The 19,225-nt window shown below is 43.5% G+C and overlaps 1 protein-coding gene across 5 annotated transcripts in view; it reads right to left on the bottom strand.

Moving 5' to 3' along the window:
• Positions 1-17,862: 17,862 nt before the first annotated feature.
• ADCY4 (adenylate cyclase 4) overlaps positions 17,863-19,225 on the bottom strand; it is an 85,336-nt gene continuing 83,973 nt past the window's right edge. For all 5 annotated transcript variants that reach the window (XM_044274903.1, XM_044274894.1, XM_044274875.1 and 2 more), the window contains exon 26: positions 17,863-18,669. In XM_044274903.1, the coding sequence (XP_044130838.1) occupies positions 18,517-18,669 (153 nt within the window). In that variant the 3' untranslated portion in view covers positions 17,863-18,516. The remainder of the gene's footprint in view (positions 18,670-19,225) is intronic.

Raw genomic sequence — 19,225 nt, 5'->3', positions numbered from 1 at the left:
TGTCCTATGTGAACTGAGGAGTGTATATAGATGTCCTATGTGAACTGAGGAGTGTGTATAGATGTCCTATGTGAACTGAGGAGTGTATATATCGCCTGTGTAAAATGAGGAGCGTGTGTAGCTGTCCTCTGTGTACTGAGAAGTGTGTATATATCTCCTGTGTGTACTGAGAAGTGTGTATATATCTCCTGTGTGTACTGAGAAGTGTGTATATATCTCCTGTGTGTACTGAGAAGTGTGTATATATCTCCTGTGTGTGCTGAGAAGTGTGTATATATCTCCTGTGTGTGCTGAGAAGTGTGTATATATCTCCTGTGTGTGCTGAGAAGTGTGTATATATCTCCTGTGTGTACTGAGAAGTGTGTATATATCTCCTGTGTGTACTGAGAAGTGTGTATATATCTCCTGTGTGTACTGAGAAGTGTGTATATATCTTCTGTGTGTACTGAGAAGTGTGTGTATATATGTCCTCTGTGTACTGAGGAATGTGTATATATCTCATGTGTGTACTGAGGAGCGTGTATAGCTGTCCTGTATGAAATGAGGAGTGTATATAGATGTCCTATGTGAAATGAGGAGTGTGTATAGATGTCCTCTGTGTACTGAGGAGTGTGTATAGATGTCCTATGTGAACTGAGGAGTGTGTATAGATGTCCTCTGTGTACTGAGGAGTGTGTATAGATGTCCTATGTGGACTGAGGAGTGTGTGTAGATGTCCTATGTGAACTGAGGAGTGTATATAGCTGTCCTGTGTGAACTGAGGAGTGTGTTTAGCTGTCCTGTGTGGACTGAAGAGTGTGTATAGCTGTCCTTTGTGGACTGAGGAGTGTATATAGATGTCCTATGTGAACTGAAGAGTGTATATGGATGTCCTATGTGAACTGAGGAGTGTGTTTAGCTGTCCTGTGTGTACTGAAGAGTGTGTATAGCTGTCCTGTGTGGACTGAAGAGTGTGTATAGCTGTCCTTTGTGGACTGAGGAGTGTATATAGCTGTCCTGTGTGGACTGAGGCGTGTGTATAGCTGTCCTATGTGGACTGAGGAGTGTATATAGCTGTCCTTTGTGGACTGAAGAGTGTGTATAGCTGTCCTGTGTGGACTGAGGAGTGTATATAGCTGTCCTTTGTGGACTGAGGAGTGTGTAGCTGTCCTATGTGGACTGAGGAGCATGTATAGCTTGTCCTTTGTGGACTGAGGAGTGTATAGCTGTCCTGTGTGGACTGAAGAGTGTATGTGCTGAAGAGTGTGTGTAGCTGTCCTTTGTGAACTGAGAAGTGTGTGCAGCTGTTGTGTGTGTACTGAAGAGTGTGTATAGTTGTCCTGTGTGGACTGAGGAGTGTGTATAGCTGTCCTGTGTGTATAGCTGTCCTTTGTGTACTGAGGAGTGTGTATACGTCCTGTGTGGACTGAGGAGTGTGTGTATATGTCCTGTGTGGACTGAGGAGTGTGTATACGTCCTGTGTGGACTGAGGAGTGTGTATAGTTGTCCTATATGTATAGATGAGTGTGTGTATACCTATCCTGTGTTTACTGAGGAGCATGTATAGCTGTATAGCTGTCCTATATGGACTGAGGAGCATGTATAGCTGTCCTATATGGACTGAGGAGCATGTATAGCTGTCCTATATGGACTGAGGAGCATGTATAGCTGTCCTATATGGACCGAGGAGCATGTATAGTTGTCCTATATGGACTGAGGAGCATGTATAGCTGTCCTATATGGACTGAGGAGCATGTATAGCTGTCCTATATGGACTGAGGAGCATGTATAGCTGTCCTATATGGACTGAGGAGCATGTATAGTTGTCCTATATGGACTGAGGAGCATGTATAGCTGTCCTATATGGACTGAGGAGCATGTATAGCTGTCCTATATGGACTGAGGAGCATGTATAGCTGTCCTATATGGACTGAGGAGCATGTATAGCTGTCCTATATGGACTGAGGAGCGTGTATAGCTGTCCTATATGGACTGAGGAGCGTGTATAGCTGTCCTATATGGACTGAGGAGCATGTATAGCTGTCCTATATGGACTGAGGAGCATGTATAGCTGTCCTATATGGACTGAGGAGCGTGTATAGCTGTATCGCCGTACTCGGGAGAAGTAGGGCAATGTGTTTTGGGGTGTATTTTTACATATACCCTTACTGTGTGTGAGAAATATCTCTGTAAATGACAACTTTTTACATTTTTTTTTTATACAAAGTTGTCAATTTACTGAGATATTTCTCTCACCCAGCATGGGTATATGTAAAAATACACCCTAAAACACATTGCCCTACTTCTCCTGAGTACATCGATACCACATGTGTGACACTTTTTTTGCAGCCAAGATGCGCAAAGGGGCCCAAATTCCAATGAGTGCCTTTAGGATTTCACAGGGCATTTTTACACATTTAGATTCTGTGAGGGGTATGGTGAGTTCATGTAAGATTTTATTTTTTGTCACAAGTTAGTGGAATATGAGACTTTGTAAGAAAAACACATACGGACGTCTGAATGGAGCCTTACAGGGGGGTGATCAATGACAGGGGGGTGATCAGGGAGTTTATATGGGGGTGATCAGGGGTTAATAAGTGACAGGGGGGGTGTAGTGTAGTGTGGTGATTGGTGCTACTTACACAGCTGCCTGTGTCCTCTGGTGGTCGATCCAAGCAAAAGGGACCACCAGAGGACCATGTAGCAGGTATATTAGACGCTGTTATCAAAACAGCATCTAATATACTTTTTTAGGGTTAAAAAAAATCGCATCTACAGCCTGCCAGCGAATGATCACCGTTGGCAGGTTGTAGATCAACTCGTTTACCCCGCGCTCCTGTGAGCGCACATTCACAGGAAACCTTGCGTCTCGCGAGATGACGCGCCGGCGCGTCAAGGCGGAATAACCCGGCCGCCCGCAGGACGCATCCCTGCGTTAGGCGGTCGGGAGGCGGTTAAAATACACCAATCACTGTTTCCATAGCACTCCACACCGCACACTTATTTGTCTCTCCTATAGATGGTCAAATCAAAGGAGCAAAGGATAGTAAAGAACCGCAGTAGATATTTGAAAATCAGCTTTTATTATACTCACAAGATCAAAAAGGACTCAGGCATATCAAATGTTTAGACTGGTTTCCCGTCTACCTCCCAACCCAGGTTTCACCTATGCTTTGTCAGGGGCACATGTCCCACGTTTCAGTGGCGTACGTTTTATATACACATGGGTTCTACTCTTCCCTCCACCTGTCTAACATCCTCCTCATTTGCATACCTATTTTAATATCAATCTAAAAGCCTTCATAAATACATTTTTAAAATCAATAAAAACTCCCAGAAATAAACAAACATTCATCATTTTTACGTCTAAAAAGGCCTAAAATATATAATCCCACATGATATTTTTCTATCTTCGCTTTTCTTATCAATGGAAAACCTCTTTTTCCCCCTTTTCATAATCACATGTCCAGGTATGGCCAATTGGAGATCACTATCGTGATTCATTCATAAAAATTAATTTGACCTCAGTCACATGTTTACACCTTCCAATCAGCACCTACTACTAAATTCTCATTGTGTATACACCGCTCTCACAATCTCCAAGATCAGCTCTTCATACCCTTCATATGAGGGACATTATAACTTCACATAGAAAAATAATAGTGCTCTTTCCCTGTACCCTCGGCATACCCACTTTTATATCAAACAAGGTTTCAGGTCAAAATCCATATTTAACCCAGAGGGCTACAGAGTGGCTAATTTATCGATCCACTCTACCTCGCGGCGATTAATCTTGGCGACGGGATCTTCTCCTCGCCATTTGTTTACCACTCGTTCCACTCCCACAAACTTTAATCCTAATGGATTATTGTTATGCACGCTTTTGAAGTGTGCCAAGACACTATGCGTCTAAAGCCCTCTTTTTATATTCCGAACATGTTCCTGTACCCTTGTTTTCAATTTCCTCAGGGTTCGTCCTACATACTGGAGTCTACATAGGCACTCCAGCATATAGACAGCCCCTGTATTTTCACAGGTTAGTTCTCCCTCAATTTCCCACCATTGCTTTTAGATACCACTTCCACTATATTGCGTATTCTATCTTTTTTCTGACGATTTTTTCATGGCATACAAAAGCCGCACTAAGTGCTATGGAAACAGTGATTGGTGCATTTTGAAACTTGGTGTGAACAGGACCCACCACACCTGTAACCTGCAGCGCTCAAAGTAGGATTGACAATTTGGAATTTGCTGTTTCTTTTGATTGTGTCACATGTATATATTTGTCCTGTGTGGACTACATCAAATGTATATACACTGCCTGTCCCAAAAAAAAGTTGCCACCTGGATTTAACTAAGCAAATAGTTGTGAGCCTCCTATATATTACTGCATGGGCGATTATCTTTCAGCTGGCAATAAGTTACGTAACCCCAACTGGTGCAATGAGTTGCTTCTCATTTCTTAATCAACCATGTCTAAAAAGACACATCTCGTGGTCGTGGAAAAGATGTTAGTCTGTTTGAGAAGGGTCAAATCATTGGCATGCATCGAGCAGAGAAAACATCTAAGAAGATTGCAGAAACTACAAAAATTGGGTTATGAACTGTCCAACACATTAAAAACTGGAAGGATAGTGGTGACCCATCGTATTCGAGGAAGAAATGTGGCGGGAAAAAAATCCTGAATGACCGTAATCGGCGATCACTTAAACGTTCGGTGAAATCAAATCGAAGAAAAACAACAGTAGAACTTGGGGCTATGTTTAATAGTGAAAGTAAGAGCATTTCCACACGCACCATGCAAAAAGAACTCAAGGGATTGGGACTGAACAGCTGTGTAGCCGTAAGAAAACCACTAATCAGTGGGGCAAACCAGAAAAAAAGGCTTCAATTTTCTAGGGAGCATAAAGATTGGACTTTGGAGCAATGGAAGAAGGTCATGTGGTCTGATGAGTCCAGATCTACCCTGTTCCAGAGTGATGGGCGCATCAGGGTAAGAAGAGAGGCAGATGAAGTGATGCACCCATCATGCCTAGTGCCTACTGTACACGCCTGTGGGGGCAGGGCTAAGATCTGGGGTTGCTGCAGTTGGTCAGGTCTAGGTTCAGCAACAGTATGTGCTCCAAGAATGAGGTCAGCTGACTACCTGAACATACTGAATGACCAGGTTATTCCATCAATGGGTTTGTTCTTCCCTGATGGTACGGGAATATTCCAAGATGACAATGCCAGGATTTATCAGGCTCAAATTGTGAAAGAGTGGTTCAGGGAGCACGAGACATCATTTTCACACATGGATTGGCCACCACAGAGTCCAGACCTTAACCCCATTGAGAATCTTTGGGATGTGCTGTAGAAGGCTTTGCGCAGCAATCAGACTCTACCATCATCAATGCAAGATCTTGTTGAAAAATTAATGCAAAACTGGATGTAAATAAATCTTGTGACATTGCAGAAGCTTATCGAAACAATGCCACAGTGAATGCGTGCCATAATCAAAGCTAAAGGCTTTTTTTTTTGGTGGTGACAGTTTTCTTTTGGACAGGCAGTGTAGCTGTTCTGTGTGGACTGTATCATATGTATATATCAGTCTTCTGTGGACTGTATCATATGTATATAACTGTCCTGTATCATATGTATATACAGTAGCTGTCCTGACTGGACTGTATCACGTGTATATAGCTGTCCTGTGTGGACTGTATCATATGTATGTACACTAGCTGTCCTGACTGGACTGTATCATATGTATATAGCTGTCCTATGTGGACTATATCACATGTATATACTTGTCCTGATTTGCCCCTTGCCAGGCATGGCACGTGAAAAGACTGTTCCATCATGTTAAGGAGATTGAATTGGCTGCTGCTGCAGCTTCTGCTGCTTGTGGCGGTGGGTGACTCTGGGGGGAGGAGAGGGGCCACAGATAGTCTCCCTTTCAGGGAATCTGGCAGAAGGTGTTTCCTCGCCGGAAGCTGGGTACACAGTACTTCCTGGTAATGTAATTTGGCCTTACATTTTGGAGGGAGGAAAATATTCCACCATTTTGCTTTGATAGCGAGGGTCTTAAAAGTATGCATATCCAGTGATCATCAGACTGCTTGATGTGAATGATACCTGTCAGTGTGTAAGCAAGCATACAGGTTGCCATTCTTTCAGACTCCAACCCCCACTGACACTATAGGGCAGTGATGGTGAACCTTTTAGAGACTGAGTGTCCAAACTGCAACCCAAAGCCCAGTTATCACCAAGTGCCAACCCAACAATGTAACCTGAATACCAATACATATATTTCTTCTATATACTTTATCACTTAGCTATAATATCCTGCCTACATTCAATGCGCTGCCTGTGCTGTTCATAGTGTGCCCTGTCTGATGAAGGGCAGGAAAAATCTAAGTCATATTGGTACACCATAGACTTTTTCCAGGGCACGGGTGCCCACAGAGAGGGCTCAGAGTGCCGCCTCTGGCATCCGTGCCATAGGTTCGCCAACACTGCTATAGGGTGTCGTGGCCGGTGTCACATCATCATCATCATCCAACTCCTCGTCCAGTGGCTGCTCCTCATCCATGGAAATTTCTCCTTGTGGGAAAAGGTAAAGGTAAAGGGAGGACAGCAGGATGTGTTAGATCTTCTTTCACCATAGCCCCCTGCTGCATGACTGTCAGTTCTAAGATAAATATGAGGGGGATTAGATCGTTCATGCTGCAGTTGTCCCTACTGACACATTTTGTGGCCTCTTGGAAGGGCTGCAGCACCCAACAGGTGTCTCAGAGGAGCTGACACTGCCTGACCTCAAAAGAACACATGCTCCCTTCTGCAGCGGTCTGCTACATCACAAAATCATTCATGGCTTTTCGCTGCTTGTACAGATTCTCTAGCATGTGCAGTGTTGAATTCCAGTGAGTTGGAACGTTGTGAATTAAGGGGCATAAGCCAGCACCATGTACAAGCCAGTGTTTTTATTAATAAAGCGTTGCACGACTAGGTTAAACACGAGCATCATGCAGGGAGCATATGTTATTTCCCACAGCCACCATGTTGCAGCCAGTGTCGCTTACACCCTTTCCCAGTTGGACTTGGATGCCGGTTGATGTACTTTAGCAAGTGCTCTCCTGTGTGGCTACGCCCAGACCAATGAGCTCCAACACAGCATGCAAACGCTTGACATATGATGAGAAAGTGGGAGCAAAACTGTGCCCTTCTGATGTTGAAGATAGGGGAATGTCCACGGAGCAGTACCTGAAGGAGACGTATAAGTTCCTGGTGTGGGAGGCAGGCTGACAATTGTGGAGGTATTAAAAGGACCTGGCCTTGTTGCTGCCTCACCACTGCTACAAAAAAACATTGACCCAGTGGGCCATAAAATACATACTGTGCCTGCCCGTAACAGCTGCTCCAGGTGTCCACTGTGGCTTAAACCTTGCCACACAATGACAATTGCAAGGAGCGACCCACATTCTCTACAACATGAGAATACAATACAGTGTTTTTTGGGTGAAATAATGCCGTTATCATCCGGCGAGGCTGAGCACACACCATCAGCTCCCTAAAGGCAGCAGACTCTACTAAATGGTACTATAGCAACCTCACCGCCAGCAAATTGGCAGAGTGGGGGTTCGGCTTGTAAGCAAGCTAACTGCTGGTAAGGAATAGTTTTCTTATGGCCACATATTCCTTATGGATGTCTCACGATGGAGCGGAGGAGGAGTCTGACCAGAAGAAGAAGGTGATGATTCTGACAAGGGCACTGTATTGCTTGGAGATGTGGGCTTGCTGCCACAAAGAAGACCAAAAGGATGTTATAGAAACCCTCTTTTCTGGAATTTAGGAGAAGCTTCAAAGGGTCTCCAAGTCTGTCGGTGCGGTTCAAATTCACTCCTTTATGATGCATCAGAGAGACATAGATACAATGTTTCCAGGTATCTTTCTCTGTGGAACAATGCCCTGCCAAGAATGTTATTAGCAACAGACATAATTAGGCGGGATTACATTTATCATATCAGTTTAAAGCAAAACTTCACATTTACCTATTATTGTGATGACTAGACATTATGAAAATTACATAGGGTAGAGGAAACATTGCACATATATGTCCGTACGGACGTTTTCCTGGTCCCCAATACTATACCAGTTTGAACCATCCTTTGGACATAGCTTATGAACTCTAAATGACCCTACAAGAGAGACGAAGGGGGATCTGTAAGATGCATTGTAAATGCAGAACTCATTATCATTTCTCCACCCCTTTTTCTTTTCAGGGGATGTAGTAGTTCTAAGTCTACTGCTGCCTGAGCTGATGGGGCAGACACTTTCAAGGGGAATAATGCTGCCTCTTTGGCCGCTTGGTTTTCCAGAGCATTCCCCATAGCTACAGGGGTTAGGTATTTTGTATGTGCTAAGACCTTCAAGATGGCTGCCTGTTTAGGTAATGTCAGTGAGTCTAATAGCTGTCGTATAGCCTCAGCATTCTTTATAGGCTTACCTGCATAGGTCAAGAAGTTGCAGCTCGCCACATGGCTCCAAAATCATGTGCTACACCAAATGCATATCTCGAGTCCGTATAAATGTTCACCTCGTTGTCCTTTCCCAGATTACACAATGCAGCGAGTGCCTTCAACTCCACCTCCTGCGCTGAGCAACTAGAAGGTAGCGGTTTCTGTATCACTGCCATACCATTTTGGACTACAGCATACCTGGTAATGAATTTCCCTTGGTCCGCATTCTAGGACTGTCTACAAAAATACTCAGCAAATGGATTAGTGAGACATATGTAGGTGATATTTTGCTAACCTTTAGTTTCCATGTGCTTCTGTGCCTGACAATTATGTTCATATGTCATAACAAACTGGTCCTCTTCATCATTGGCCAGTTGATAAGATAGTGGTGTCTCTGCTCTACTTTATATCAATGTCTTTTACTATCTCCTTCCTTTCTGAACCCACGGGCAGAAGCATAGCTGGTTCAGAACATTACAACATCTTATAACAGGATTTAGGGGTTGTAATAAGCACAACCTCGTATTTGTTGAATCGGTGGAAAGGTTCTGGTCTGGGCTTGCTGTAGGGTTTCAGACACGGAGTGGGCTACTTGCAATATAGGAGGGCTTCCAAGAACTATGTCCTCTATTTTCTTGATGAGTTCAGCTGCATCTGCTCATACACAGGAAGGGGATCACATGATCCAGGGTGGCAGTGTAGTATCTTAGAGGCTTCTGTTTACCCCTGTGTTCTTATATGAAAACCCTAGTGGCTTGCCCAGCCAGTTCATAACAAAATAATATAAAATTGTTATAATTTGGGATTGGCAGTGATCAGTAAAGCTTCAAGGTGTAAAAGCATCTATTGCCTCTGGACTGATGATGAAGGGATTCAACTTGAGGCATGCATACAAAGGGGCGATTGTACTAGAAGCATTACGTAACTAACAATACTGTACTAAGCCTAAAAAGACACGTAATAACTTTGGCAGTGACACTTTGGCTATGGCATCATGTCTGCTAGAGCTCAGATGTTTAATGCCCAGAGAAAGACAGTGACCTAAAATGGTGACTGTTGACAAAGCTACAATTTCTCCTTCGAAGCCTTAAACCCATTTGAAGCCAAAAATAAAGTACCGTATTTTTCGCCCTATAATCCCCCCCCCCCCAAAAGTGGGAGGGAAATGGCAGTGCATCTTATGGGGCGAAGGCTGCCATTTTTACACTGATACACCGCCAACCGCAAGCTGCACAGCGCGGCTGGCGTGTGTATCAGCGAGGAGGGGCTGGGGGCCGGCCTTTTGTTTTATAATGGCAGCGGGGCCCGGTGCAGTCACTGTATTCTATTGCATCGGGCCCCGCTCACTGTACTAATGGTATCTGTAACTGCAGGCAGACAATGGTTAACTATACATATGTTCGATCCAGCACTGAGCAAGCTGGATGCTGGAGGCAGGAGGCTGGGCGGGCACTGGCAGCTTAACTTCCTACGTCACGTGCCTGCTCCGCCAACTTTATGAATGAAGCAGGCAGCGCAGGCACGTGGCGTAGGAAGTTACGCTGCCAGTGCCCGCCCGCCCAGCCTCCAGCATCCAGCCTGCTATGATCGTAATTACAGGCTGCTAAGTGCTGGATCGAACATACAGGGAGTGCAGAATTATTAGGCAAGTTGTATTTTTGAGGATTAATTTTATTATTGAACAACAACCATGTTCTCAATGAACCCAAAAAAACTCATTAATATCAAAGCTGAATATTTTTGGAAGTAGTTTTTAGTTTGTTTTTAGTTTTAGCTATTTTAGGGGGATATCTGTGTGTGCAGGTGACTATTACTGTACATAATTATTAGGCAACTTAACAAAAAACAAATATATACCCATTTCAATTATTTATTTTTACCAGTGAAACCAATATAACATCTCAACATTCACAAATATACATTTCTGACATTCAAAAACAAAACAAAAACAAATCAGTGACCAATATAGACACCTTTCTTTGCAAGGACACTCAAAAGCCTGCCATCCATGGATTCTGTCAGTGTTTTGATCTGTTCACCATCAACATTGCGTGCAGCAGCAACCACAGCCTCCCAGACACTGTTCAGAGAGGTGTACTGTTTTCCCTCCTTGTAAATCTCACATTTGATGATGGACCACAGGTTCTCAATGGGGTTCAGATCAGGTGAACAAGGAGGCCATGTCATTAGATTTTCTTCTTTTATACCCTTTCTTGCCAGCCACGTTGTGGAGTACTTGGACGCGTGTGATGGAGCATTGTCCTGCATGAAAATCATGTTTTTCTTACCTTGCAGACTTCTTCCTGTACCACTGCTTGAAGAAGGTGTCTTCCAGAAACTGGCAGTAGGACCGGGAGTTGAGCTTGACTCCATCCTCAACCCAAAAAGGCCCCACAAGCTCATCTTTGATGATACCAGCCCAAACCAGTACTCCACCTCCACCTTGCTGGCGTCTGAGTCGGACTGGAGCTCTCTGCCCTTTACCAATCCAGCCATCTGGCCCATCAAGACTCACTCTCATTTCATCAGTCCATAAAACCTTAGAAAAATCAGTCTTGAGATATTTCTTGGCCCAGTCTTGACGTTTCAGCTTGTGTGTCTTGTTCAGTGGTGGTCGTCTTTCAGCCTTTCTTACCTTGGCCATTTCTCTGAGTATTGCACACCTTGTGCTTTTGGGCACTCCAGTGATGTTGCAGCTCTGAAATATGGCCAAACTGGTGGCAAGTGGCATCTTGGCAGCTGCACGCTTGACTTTTCTCAGTTCATGGGCAGTTATTTTGCGCCTTGGTTTTTCCACACGCTTCTTGCGACCCTGTTGACTATTTTGAATGAAACGCTTGATTGTTCGATGATCACGCTTCAGAAGCTTTGCAATTTTAAGAGTGCTGCATCCCTCTGCAAGATATCTCACTATTTTTGACTTTTCTGAGCCTGTCAAGTCCTTCTTTTGACTCATTTTGCCAAAGGAAAGGAAGTTGCCTAGTAATTATGCACACCTGATATAGGGTGTTGATGTCATTAGACCACACCCCTTCTCATTACAGAGATGCACATCACCTAATATGCTTAATTGGTAGTAGGCTTTCGAGCCTATACAGCTTGGAGTAAGACAACATGCATAAAGAGGATGATGTGGTCAAAATACTCATTTGCCTAATAATTCTGCACGTAGTGTATGTATAGTTAACCATTGCCTGCCTGCAGTTACAGATACCATTAGTACAGTGAGCGGGGCCCGGTGCAATGGAATACAATGACTGCACTGGGCCCCCGCTGCCATTTAAAAACTATTGGGGGTCATTCACAGTGGCTGACACTGTTGTGGGGGGGGGGGGGGGGGGGGGAATCTGTGGATGTCAAATAGCATAAGATGCTATTTATCTGTCATCCACAGATCCCGCATAGCAGTGTCATGCCATCCACAGACGCCCCCATAGGTGTCAGCCACAGACCCCCATAACAGTGTCATTCACAGGCTACCATTAGTTCAAAGCCCACCAAAAGCACACCTTTTGGTTCAAAATAGTTTTTTTTCTTATTTTCCTCCTCAAAAACCTAGGTGCGTCTTATGGGGCAAAAAATACGGTAAGTGACTTTGACTCAACATACAGTGAGAAACAGAGGTATTTGAACACCCTGCAATTTAGTTGTTCTCCCACTTAGAAATCATGGAGGGGTCTGAAATTCACATTGTAGGTGCATTCCCACTCAGACAGAACAAAATAAAATAAAAAATCAGGAAATCACATTGTATGATTTTTCAAGAATTTGTCTTGCACTGCTGAACATAAGTATTTAAACACTTGAGAAACAGCAATAATTCTGGCTCTCAAAGACCTGTTACTGTGCCTTTAAAAAGTCCACCTCTACTCCACTTATTAATCTAACTTAGTAGCACCTGTCTGAGCTCTTTAAAGACACCTGTCCACCCCACAGTCAGTCAGACGCCAACTACTACCATGGGCAAGACCAAAGAGCTGTCAAAAGACACTAGTGACAAAAATGTGGACCTCCACAATTCTGGAAAGGGCTACAGGGCAATTGCCAAGCAACTTGGTGAAAATAGATCAACTGTTGGAGCAATTGTTAGAAAATGGAAGTGGCTAAAGACGACTGTCAGTCTCAGTCGGACTGGGGCTCCATGCAAGATCTCACCTCGCAGGGTATCACTTGTGATAAGAAAGGTTAGGAATCAGCCCAGAACTACAAGAGAGGAGCTGGTCAATGACATGAAGAGAGCTGGGACCACAGTTTCAAAGGTCACTGTCGGTAGAACACTACACAGTCATGGTTTCAAATCATGCATTGCACGGAAGGTTCCCCTGCTCAAGTCATCACATGTCCAGGCCCGTCTGAAGTTTGCCAATGACCATCTGGATGATCCAGAGCAGGCATGGGAGAAAGTCATGTGGTCAGATGAGACCAAAGTAGAACTTTTTGGTCTAAACTTCGCTCGTCGTGTTTAGAGGAAAAAGAAGGATGAGTTGCATCCCAAGAACACCATCCCTGCATGGGGGTGGTAACATCATGCTTTGGGGGTGCTTTTCAGTGAAGGGGACAGGACGACTGCACTGTATTAAGGAGAGGATGAATGGGGCCATTTATTGTGAGATTTTGAGCAACAACCTCCTTCCCTCAGTCAGAATAACCAAGGAGTGGCTCTGTAAGAAGCATATGAAGGTTCTGGACTGGCCTAGCCAGTCTCCAGACCTAAATCTAATAGAGAAACTTTGGAGGGAGCTGAAACTCTGTGTTGCTCAGCGACAGCCCAGAAACCTGACAGATCTAGAGGAGATCTATGTGGAGGAGTGGGGCAAAATCCCTGCTGCAGTGTGGGCAAACCTGGTCAAGAACTACAGGAAACGTTTGATCTCTGTAATTGCAAACAAAGGATTCTGTACCAAATATTAACACTTATTTTCTCAGGTGTTTAAATACTTATGTTCAGCAGTGCAAGACAAAAAAATTCTTTAAAACTCATACAATGTGATTTCCTGATTTTATTTTTTTTAATCTGTCTCTGAGTGGGACTGCACCTACAATGTGAATTTCATACCCCTCCTTGATTTCTAAGTGGGAGAACTTGCAAAATCGCACGGCGTTCATATACTTCTGTTCCTCACTGTTCCACTGTGGCACAACATAACAAACCATCCACGCACTGCAATAGAAGGGGGGGGGGGGGGGGGGGTAGCTGCTCCCTTCTGCTGTGTTATCAAAGTCCACCCCCTTTGGTTGAACCCTGCCATCCTGCCTTCTACCAGCCATTTACAAGAAGCTTCTCATACTGGTGTTTGAACAACACAAACATACATTTGACACATGAAAAATATTGAGAAACTATGAGCCCTTTCAACTGCAAAGGCCATAGAGAAGTTTGCGTCCGGGAACAGTTCTTTTATCCACCTTTCTATAAACTGATCTGGTGCTCGGCCCTCCGCTCTTTGAGGCAAGCCAATGATTCTTATGTTATTTCTCTGGAGCCTATTTTTCAGGTCATACGCTTTCGGTTTCCAGAGTTCTGTTTTAGTGTTAAGTTCGGATATGGATCTGGGAACAGTTGCCGTCACATCTTCTATGCGCGATATACGTTCCTCAGTATGTTGAACACTGTCACGCAATTTGTGCATGTCTTGACGCAAGAGGCCTAGATCAATCTTAACTTCATCCAATTTTCCTGTCAGATGTATTGCATGCCATGATGGCCTCTAGGACTTCCACTGTTACTTGTTTGAGGGTAGGTTCATCGTGAGCCTCCTCTGGAGCTGGTGCAGGGACTGCAGTGTCTGATACAGTGCTGGCTCTAGTATGCATATTTTGTTGCGGTAAAGGAGACCACGGCACCTCATCTGGTTGTCTTGCAAACTCTCTCAGTTTCTCTGCAGCACTTTGTGCGGCCCCATTATTATCATAATTCAAAATGTTGATAGTCCAAAGCAGGGCTATTGTTAATACTTATATAGTGCTATTAATGTATTTCTTATGAATTTAGTGCCTGCTAGAGAAGTGTGCAAGATATCTGGAGGCTGTCCTGCCCCCTATATTAATCAAGTAATGTCCCCAAGATGGGGTAGAGGACTTTTTATGGCCCTAAACACTTTGTATTGGAGCTGGAATGTCCTCAGCGCGTTCCCTCCTCCCTCCTGGTGCCACTGGGGAAGCTGACAATATGGCCGACTGGCAGGAAAATGGCAGACATGCAGCGCCTGCTGCACCCAATCTTTCTGTGCCTCTATGCCCATACCGACTTCTCTCCCCGTGCCTCTCACCTCCTCTCTGGCTCAGCTGCACTGCGCACCTCTGCTTCCCAGCTCTGAAGAAAATGCTAGTGGGAAAATACATTGGTGTTATCTTAGAAAGGCTGTCTCAACCCGGCACCAGATATATCACAAGGGCTCAGGCTGGATGATAAATGTAGTGCAGGGACAGACACTTTTCACCAACTCTGTACTAATATTGGTTGGCTTACTCAGACAGATTTTTACACCAGAAATTTGGTGCAAAATGGTGAATCTTAAGCTCTGTCCCCTTGTTGAGCATGTCAGAAAAAAAAGTATAGATGCGCCAGACTTTTGGAGTAGACACATAAATAAATCTGGATCATTGTTTACAAAAAAAAAAAAAAAAAACACACCAGAAAACCTGCAACAAAAACATGCAATGAAGGTGACACATATTCTGGCAATTTTCAGCGGTAACAATTGCCAAATTCATGCGTTTAGGGACCCTTACTAAGAGTAATAAAACCCACTAAAAAAAACGTCCTTCAAACCACTTCTGCCTGCACACATTTTTCATTATGATAAGACTTGGTTGAAGATAATATCATGTAGGAAAATAGTCCTTTATTGTAAATTATGACGAACAGTATATTGGCAATGCAATGTAAACAGGTCTAAAATAATGTAAGAAAAAAAACAAACTGTAAGCAATAATGCTAGATTTAGGTAGATTTTGTAGTAAAAGATTGTAAACGTTCCCCTTACGCCTTGAGAACCAGCATGGCAAAAGCAATGCAGGAAACATGGACACACATTTTACAGAAATAGAATAGAACACGATTCTACCATGGTTACACCAGATTTTCTGAAAGGCATTGTTCACATTCAGGGTATCTCCAAACATGGAAGATTCTTTTGAGAACTTTGTTAAAAATCAATTTCATGAATCTTACAGGGGTTGGCAACTTAACACTATTTCCTATCAACGGTAAAGAGGTAATTCTCTCACCTCAGCTGCTGGTTAGAAGGCTACCGTCTGCCCATTCATGGCCTACGTGAATAGTGTAGCGCTGCAGAAATCATGTGATTTATTCATGTGACCGTTTTCCTAGCTGCATCCTCTTCTGAACAGGCGCTGGACCAGTTCAGCTACTGTCCAGCACCTACTCCCTACTCTGGAAAAGAGGCAGCCAGGAAAGCGGTCACATGAGTAAATGCCATGGCTGCCACCATCTTGTTTGCCATCTACAGTATTTACATGTCATGGGTGGGCAGCCAGAGGCCTTCTAACCAACCACTAAGGCTACTTTCACACTAGCGTTTTTTCCAGATCCGTCATGGATCTGCAAAAACGCTTCTGTTACAATAATACAACCGCATGCATTCGGCATGAACGGATCCGGTTGTATTATGTCTTATATAGCCTATTGTGTCAGAGAAAACTGATCCGTCTTGCTCCGCACCACATCGCGGACAGAAAAAGCGTTATTCTGCCCGCGATGGGATTGCAACCAAATGGAATGGAATGCATTTTGGTGCATTCCGTTTCGTTCAGTTTTGTCCTCATTGACAATGAATGGGGACAAAACTGAAGCGTTTTCTTCCTCTATTGAGAGCCTATGACATTTCAATAGCGGAATTGAAAACGCTAGTGTGAAAGTAGCCTAAAGGTGAGAGAAATGGCTCTTTACAGTGGAACATTTTCTGATAGAAACCTTTCCTATCTGTCAAATATATAAGAAATTTAATTGTTAACTGCAGTGTCTAACAGAGAAGAGGTCGGCATATTTTACTATATACAGGATATGCTCAGGTGGGACAGTTTAAAACTGAAACTTTACTGATGTTTGTGTGTGTGTGTAGGTTACAATTGTTTAGTGCAACTTATTTGACACCATGACATGGACACTGGCAAAAGTCGGCCTAATTAGGTGCCGCTTTAACCTTTAATATCTGGGGCTGGGTAGCAGCTACAAATATGAGCCTGGTCTTGTTTAAAAGCTTAGATTATCAGATTTCAAATAAGGCCAATATGCTAGGTGAGCTATATGGAGAGATAAAGCATTTAGAAAACCAGGTCAGGAGTAAAAACTGCAGGTATATGCAGCTTTCAGTGGGACCCATTACTAAGAGCTGTAACTTGCAATCCATCACAGCTATTGCCACAATCTTGGCCTTATTTTTTTAAGTTGTAGATTATGCTCTTTTAAAACAAGAAAATTGTAGCCCAATCACAGCCTAAGGACTCATGCCCACGAGCGTACTTGCTCAATGCCTAGATTGCGGATCGTAAACGGCCGGTCAGCAACATACAGAGTGTACACGGCCAGTGCCTGTATCATAAATATGGATCCATTGACTTTAATGGGTCCACATCCGCCAGATACGACCATAGATAGGGCTTCACCTATCTTTTTGCAGTGCGGAGGCATGGATCGGAAGCACTACAAAGTGCTTCAATGGGCTTCTGATCTGTGCCTCTGCACCACAAAAAGATAGGTGAAGCCCTTTCTATGGTCATATCTGGCAGATGTGGACCTATTCAAGTCAATGGGTCTACATCCGCAAAAGGAGTTCACATGGCCAGTGCCAGTACATTGCGGACCGCTAAGAATCAGATCTCGGACATGGCCCCCTTCTGCAGTTACATAGTTCTGAATGGTGTTCATTAAAACAGTATTGTTCTTTTCTGCCTGAAGCTACACCGTTAGGGATGATCAGGAGGGGGATCAGAAGTGGCCAATCCCTTTAATGAGGATTATTCTACAGCATGTATATGGAGTTCCGCAAGCCCCATTTAGATGAATGGTACAGTTGCAGAAATTTCAGCCCCCAAAAAAAACAAAAACCCTGTATGTGTGAACTTCTTTTTTTCTTTAAGTGGTCCAAAAGCCCATGAGGGTGAGGGAGTAGCCAATTTATTCTCATAGGAAAAGAAAAATTAAATTATACCCCAAGCGACAATCCAATCAACTCTCTAGATTAATCTGCCAATCCAAAATCAGACTTACAACTGTGGCCAGACTAGCTTGTACTGACACCATTTATTAATGGTCTGTCACCCTCACCACTGACACTGTGTTTCAGAGCCTGACCGTCCAGATAATTGAAGGCGCTAAAATATTTTTGTTCTTTTGGCTGCTTTCAAACATACAGAACAAGGATTTATTAACAAGAATTTATTACGATGAATAAATACAACGGTAATGATGCTGCAGTATATAAATATAGCTATGTACAGAGCAATACGTTCAGTGCTGTACTGAATGTATTACAATACAGGAAACACATCTGTAGTAGTCTCTTGCGGGCCAGTCCCAGACTGCTCATTTTCTTTCACATTTCCAGTTATTCTACTCAGAGTTGTATCACAGGCTGGACACACATTTCTTTTGAAGCAATACACAGAGTCCCCACAGGGGGGAGATATGACACGGTCCTTTGGCAGGTTTCTAACAGTTTCTATGTCATTTTGCACTGCAAATGACATGACACAATCCAATTTCTTTGTCCATGTACTTCCAAGAATACAACATCAGTGGTTCTTGGTTTGTGCTGTATGGCAGTGCCCGCTGAATATGTGCTGATATCCTGAAGTTGGCATAATGCACAAATTATTTTCCTTGATCCACAGCTAGCGACTGAATGCATCCTCACTGCCAGGTCATGATTGTCCTAAAATATTTTGATATGTTAGTCATGAACAGATCAGCTTCTTTGTTATATTCTGGTAGTCGAACGCTAACAAAAATGTTCAAAAAAGGATGGGTTTTTGCCTTAGAAAGTCCACTGTGCAAGTCCAGTTGCCACTGCAAAACCTAATTCAGGACATTTCCCTGGGAACCTGAACGTGCCATATCAGTGGAAACAAAATAGGTGCACAATTGACCTTTGCCCTTAACCTTGATGACCCCTCTGCGATCACAGGTGTATCCTAACTTCTGAAGGACTTTACTGGTTTCTTCAGTGACCTGAGAAAATAAGTGGGTTAGTCAGGCAAGAGCAGAATTTGTGCTTGTGCAGCGTATTCAGCATGATGGCAATATGTATACTAATTTTCATTAACCCCTTAAGGACCTTGCCATTTTTTGCAAATCTGACATGTGTCACTTTATGTGGTAATAACTTTAAAACGCTTGCAGATGCTTGCGATTTTCATGCAGCCCCATTCACTTCTATGGGGACTGCCTTGCGTGAAAAACGCACAATATATAGCTTGCTGCAATTTTCACAAGTGATGCGTGAAAATTACCTCTCATGTGCACAACCCCATAGAAAGGAATGGGTCCGGATTCAGTGCGGGTGCAATGCGTTCACCTCAAAACTCGCCAGTGTGAAAGAGGCCTTATGCTAAAATAAAATTGAGTTTTTTTCCCCAACATTCTCTATAAAGTGAAAACAGAATGTTTGAAATCTTTGCTAATTTATTGAAGAGAAAAAACGAAAATCTTGCATTGACATAAGTATTCAGACGCTTTACTGAGTACTTATTTGAAGCACTCTTAGCAGCAATTACAGCCTCTAGGC

This window comes from Bufo gargarizans, chromosome 1, assembly GCF_014858855.1.
Source record: "Bufo gargarizans isolate SCDJY-AF-19 chromosome 1, ASM1485885v1, whole genome shotgun sequence".
Taxonomy (NCBI): domain Eukaryota; kingdom Metazoa; phylum Chordata; class Amphibia; order Anura; family Bufonidae; genus Bufo; species Bufo gargarizans.
This window is presented reverse-complemented; position numbering and strand designations above follow the sequence as displayed.